This window comes from Pygoscelis adeliae, unplaced genomic scaffold (genome assembly GCF_000699105.1).
Source record: "Pygoscelis adeliae isolate BGI_AS28 unplaced genomic scaffold, ASM69910v1 Scaffold277, whole genome shotgun sequence".
Taxonomy (NCBI): domain Eukaryota; kingdom Metazoa; phylum Chordata; class Aves; order Sphenisciformes; family Spheniscidae; genus Pygoscelis; species Pygoscelis adeliae.
Window position 1 is genome coordinate 301,287 of NW_008825218.1, and position 6,225 is coordinate 307,511.

Genomic DNA, 6,225 nt, shown 5'->3' on the forward strand with positions numbered 1-6,225 from the left:
ATATGGCTTTAATTACACAGTCAATCTGTTGGTTCCCTGGCAATCTTTCTACTAAAGTTGGTTCCTTCTTGAACAAAGAATATTCATTTCTCAGTGATTTGTTACTGTGAAAGATTTTTTCTTCCATAGCACTTAAGGTTATCCCCTATGCCAGTTGAATACTGTGCATTTGCTTTAAGGTACTAAATCCTGGAGTGGAGAGAACTACATTTGACTCGTTTCCAAAACGCTCTCCCACCTCTATGCTTTTTTTCAACTTCATTTGTTATCACATCAATCTGTAGATAACTACAGGTGCTTTTGATCTCCAGATCACTGCACGTGAAGAGGCAGGATCTTGTTTTTGTGTCTGTGCTATTCATATGTAAAAGAATTAGTTAAAATGTGGGAAAAGAAGGCAAAATCTGTAGCTACTAGAATCACTCTCCAATGGCACAGGAACTGTAAAATGAGTAAACTGACCTACAAAGTTTGAATGTAGCTCACAGCCTTTAAGCCACGTTACTTAAATGAGTCATCATTATTTGACAAAAAAAAAGTGAAATAAGAATCACCCTGACCTCCAAGCAAACTTTTAAAAAATGTTTTCCTAACAAGTTAAAAATTATTCTCCGAATGGCTTTAAAATAGCAACCTCTGCACTTCCAGAAAGGAGAGCAAACAAAGCAGTGTCCTAAATTAGCATGGCATCCATACACAATGCGCACTCTGCTGTCAATGATCTGTAATTTTCCGCGTTCAGTGGTGCCACAATACCAATCAGTATGAAAAAGGTATGTGTGCTTAACTAAGACATCCTCACTTACTTACTGTTTGACTATGACTCAACTATATTAATTGTCACATCTATCAAAGACATAATCCTTTTCTTCTTTTCCTGTATTTTTTCTCCTGCTTACAACAGTCAGAACTGTTCAGAGAACTGGCTGGCTTTCTAGAGCCTTTGCCTCGAGGCAAGATGAGAAGAAAACCTATGAAGTCCAATTAATAACATTATGGATAACCTGACTATTAAAATTATATTAATAATATTACACTACTTTCTACGCAAGATACTTAATCTTTTATCACACATGCGTTCAATATTGAAATAGTAATGAGGAGGAGATTCATAAAAGATCATTTCAATAGAAAGGAATCCTAAGACTTCCCTCTTTGCAGAAAGCTATGTGAAGGAAATAGGGGCTTGAGATCATCTCTTCAGTTGAAATGTAATGCTATTTGGGTAGTACATATGATCCATTACATCTCAGACAATTTTCTGCAAATGGAAGAGAACCCTAAAAACATAAAGAAAACTAAATCAAAAACAACGCCTAGGATTTCCCCCTTTTTTTCTCTGCATTAACTGACTGAAGCTAAGTTAAGATGGACTCTGTAAACTTGAAATCCTGCCTAAATATTACAGAATATAAGAATGTTCTAAAGTTATTGTATATAAAACCGCATTGATGTCCAAGCAGGCATTTGGCAAAGCTAGTCCTGTATAGCTAGGAAATGACCATATATCTGAATGAGAAAGTTTTCCTATAAGGTAAAATATCTTTTATGAATAATCCAAAGCCTGAATAAAATCCAGGAATGTGTATTTAGAAATGCAAGAGAGTATAAGGACAGAGTTGGGATATACCTGGAATACTGTGTTCAGCTCTGGGGCACCCAAGATAAGAAGGGCATGGGCCTGTTGGAGCGGGTCCAGAGGAGGGCCATGAAGATGACCAGAGGGCTGGAGCACCTCTGCTAGGAAGACAGGCTGAGAGAGTTGGGGTTGTTCAGCCTAGAGAAGAGAAGGCTCTGGGGAGACCTTATAGCAGCCTTCCAGTACCTGAAGGGGGCCTACAACAAAAGCTGGAGAGGGACTTTTTACAAGGGCATGTAGTGATAGGACAAGGGGTAATGGCTTTAAACTGAAAAAGGGTAGGTTTAGATTAGATACGAGGAAGAAATTCTTCACTATGAGGGTGGTGAGGCACTGGAAGAGGTTGCCCAGAGAAGTTATGGATGCCCCATCCCTGGAAGTGTTCAAGGCCAGGTTGGATGGGGCTTTGAGCAACCTTGTCTAGTGGAAGATGTCTCTGCCCATGGCAGGGGGGGTTGGACTAGATGATCTTTAAGGTCCCTTCCAACCCAAACCATTCTATGATTCTATGATATATTTACCCTTGGAAGTCTCACTCATGCATAATGCTTTGATGCCTTACTGAAGTACCATGGAATGGAGCGTTCTCTACCAGTGTGTCATTTCTGCATTGGATCACAGCTGCTTAGATTGCCTAGCTGATGATGTAAATAAGTCACATCTCTCAGTAATAACTTATGTCTCTCTAGTGATACTGCGAAAAAAGTGTTTCTCTGTCCTTTAGGTTTCTGTTGAGCAAAAAGTCATAGAAAAAGCACTGAGGAATGTCAGCCCTCCCAGACCAGAATGCAAATGTTGAAGTAATTTTTTTTTTAATTAAATAAGATTTTTTTTCTTCTAATGCAGATGCTTCTTTGATTATTAGTTACACTGCTTTTAGCTCTGCCAGCTGACTGCTTCCCAAAATCTCACAAGTGAACATCTTTATTGCAAAGAGCTCACTGTGAGGTTCAGCAAATATCTGAGCAAATTGGAAACTTCGAGATCAACCAACTAAGACAATACAATGTAAGGAACACAATTCTGCAAAACCCCTGCAAGAATATTCCTGTCATTTTGGAGAACTTGCTTCCTCTTCACTCTTCATGCTTATATTTCTTTTAGCCTGTACATCTCGATAATGTACCTCCCAGTGCTCTGCTTAACACTTGTACTGTGGGAGGAATTATTCAAGGTTTCTGCATTTTACATAGCAAAGACAATTTTTCTTACTGAAGGTAGGAATGATTACAGGCAAATTTGTCTCTATAAGGTTGCTCTGCTCCAATGCACAACTTCTAGGGACACACATCTGGAAGGAATCCTTAATCAACCAGTGTCAATTCCTCTGTTCTCACAGGGAACATAATACCTTTCATAAACTAACAGACAATCTGAATTCCAGTTTAAAGCCAGAACTATTTTCTTGGAAAAACTTCTAGAACCTCACTGTTCCAATGGATAGAAATCCTTTCTTAATTTTCAGCCTAATTATTCATGTCCAGCTTACACACCCTGGGTTGGGGATGAGGGAGGAGACATTCTTTTTGCAGAAATAGTTCATGTTTATGTTCACTGTCACATCTATGATGAACTTACAGAAAGCAATCCATTCACCCTTGCTAATATTATCACTTTGCTAGTTTCTGGTAAAATTGGCTCTATGCTCATAGGATCGTCCTCACTGCTCTGTTGTTCCAGTCTGAATACAAGTATCCAGAGTCATACATAATATTTCAGTGGGACTATTACCTTGTCCAGTCATGGGACTATTTCCATCTCTCAACTGGAAATACTTTCCCAAAGCATCTAAGAAACACAGTTTTGTGTCTACAGCATATTTGTAGTGCTTAGTTTCACATCCAGATACTTCTCTTTCCTAATCATTTTCAATGCCTAGTAGAAATGTTTACTACTACATGGATGACCTTATACCTTGTGCTACTACAGTCTACCCCGTCTTTAATACTCCAGACATCCAGTCCTTTCCTATCATTATGCCTTCTTCTGTAACCCAGGAACATCAGAGTTAATGAAGCCTGATTTGGACTTAAATCTTATAGATCACTGTGAGCCCTTATATGTCATGTGCTCATTAGGCTACAGCTTTTTTGTGAATTCTCTGTTTTTTAAAAAAGACTGAACTCATGCTTTGTTCTTTTGAATAATAAGGACACTTCTAGGACTTCTCTATCTGGCTGCCAACTTTCATGAATGTTGAACTTCCATGAAAAAGGACTTATCTTTGAAACTTCTGTTAAATTGACTGAAATCTGCCAATAGGTTCAAAATTTAAAATGAAGAAGGAATGCATCGCCAGAGAGCTAGCTGCATGTAGCCAATGACTATATGTGACTTGTTTCCATAGCAAGTCAACTACAGATACTAGATAAAATTGCTACCAAGCGCTGTCTGTGTAACTTCACTAAGAATCTCACTTCAGCCACTGTTTCTTTTAACACCAACAGTCATCAGCTCCTCTTTGTCCACTTACTTGTGCCAGTCCTTTTCTTTTGAATAAAATTAATAATTTTTCATGTGGTGACTTTTCAATTCCTTCACTGAAGTATATGAAACTTCTGCTCAGCTGCATTTGCTTCATACAGTGTCATATCTCTTATCAGAGAAAGAGATCTGATTAGTCTGGCACAAACTGTCACTAAAAAAAATAATAAAAGTTTCATTTTGTCCTAGTCTTCACTTTCCTCCCCATCTTTAGATATTCTTTTCTTGAAAGTGTATCTAAAGCTAATATATTCTGATTTGTTGATTTATTCTATTCGTTGTAAAACTTGCATACTGAGGACAACAGACTAACATGCTCACAATTGCCTAACGCCTTTTTGGGGGTGAAATTTGCTCATTTTCAGTAACCAATTTGAAAAGCGCATAGTCTAAGGACTGTGGATCTCCGTAGGGGGAACTTAAGTGACCCCAGATGAGTTCATGAAGCCCTAGGAGGCTGCTTCACTGGGAAACCCTGCCTGAGATCGCTGCACAACAGAGACACATTGTGGCCCTTCATGGTTAATACAGCAAGGCTTCCTCGGACAAACATTCCTCAGACATTTAATTCTACAGCTCCTCAGACATGAAACTTTTTCCTTCGCCTCGCTCCCTGGTACAGGGAGGCGCTAATGGCCCAGCGAGCAGAAGAATATGAGCAGAGGAGAGTGTAGACTCTGTCCCTCTTCCTCCTGTCTTGAGAGGGTAAAGTGAAGGAGAGGAAGACTGTTGACACAACTCGCTCTGTAAAGCAAGCACTGAGCAGCAAGACTAACCTCCTACCAAGTACCAAAGGATCCCAGAGTCCCTCCCCAACCTGGGTACCAAACGCAGCAGTGCCAGACATGTTGTATCATGAGCTGATGGGATGAACTGACACCCTCAGAATTTTTGGTTTAGAACATCCCAAAGCAAACACCGTGGTTTGTTTGAAAAAAAATTTTTTCTCTTTTTTTTTTTTCCCCCCCACTCTTACCGAAGTAATTTCTGCTCGGAAATTGGCTGTATTGATTGACCTGGCTTGGTGATACGAAAATCAAAGATGTTTTAGTTTTCTATTTTCACTTTACTTCATCTACTTTATTGATCTATTCATCCAAAATGTAGCTGTTTTCAGACTGGTCTGCCCAGAGTAAGTAAGCAGAAACCACGATCAGTATATCTGGTTGGCTGGTGCAAAGCAGATGGAATTTCCTTGGCTACGTAACTTTGATTGAAATATCACCTAAGCTCAACTGAAAAACCGAGGCTACAATTCACATTTCAAATGTTACACAGTAGTTGAGAACAGTCTCTCAAGTATTTTGTAGTCATATTCCTCGCAGCGGAATTTTTCTATGGCAAATGTTCTTGCATTTTATCTGTTATGATTATAAAGAGAAACCCATTTCCTTTTTTTCTGCAGTAGTACAACAAAGCACATCTTACCTCAGTTAACATTATTAGGCCAATGAAGTATGACACAATGGAAAGGCCAAGAATCAACAGTTCTCTTCTGTAGCCCCTTCGGAAAATCTTTGGGTACATATCTACAACAGCTGTCACAAGGCTTTCAACACACACAAACTAGAAAAAAGGATAAGAAAGTACAAATGAAATATGTGTCTCATCTGCTGTTGGGATTTGGATTCGCTACCAAACACTTCAAATATCCTTATATGTTCTCATCATAGAGACTGAATGATCCCTGAGGACGCTCTGAGAGGAACACCATTTCAGAATTAAAAACTCCAAAGCTACGGATTCCCAGTCCAACAGCAAATTCAAATAGTTGAATCCACTAAATATTATCTCAGAATGTATTTGCCCTGCAGCCGATGGATTACTTAACAGTTACATCTTTCAAATGCGGCTTGAATGGGACTTAAATAACGCACAAACCTGCAATAGGACTGCAGCAGAATTTCATTCCGAGCATCCTGCACTTTTGTCACTCAAAGGAATGCTATGCAGTGCTATGCACCTTCAAGCACTGCTAAATGAACTGCAGCAGTTTTTTTGTAAAATTTCTCTCCATTTTACAGAAAAGAGAAGTTCCACAAAGCTATTAAGTGCCCAAGCCAAGTACATCTAATGAAGGAGGGAAGGAACATTCTTACTAA

The 6,225-nt window shown here is 39.1% G+C and overlaps 1 protein-coding gene across 1 annotated transcript in view; it reads right to left on the reverse strand.

The window, feature by feature from the left end:
• Positions 1 to 6,225, reverse strand: part of SLC6A11 (solute carrier family 6 (neurotransmitter transporter), member 11) — a 109,483-nt gene that overhangs the window by 4,855 nt on the left and 98,403 nt on the right. Inside the window, exon 10 of the mRNA XM_009329263.1 lies at positions 5,552 to 5,689. Coding sequence (XP_009327538.1) covers positions 5,552 to 5,689 — 138 coding nt within the window. The remainder of the gene's footprint in view (positions 1 to 5,551; positions 5,690 to 6,225) is intronic.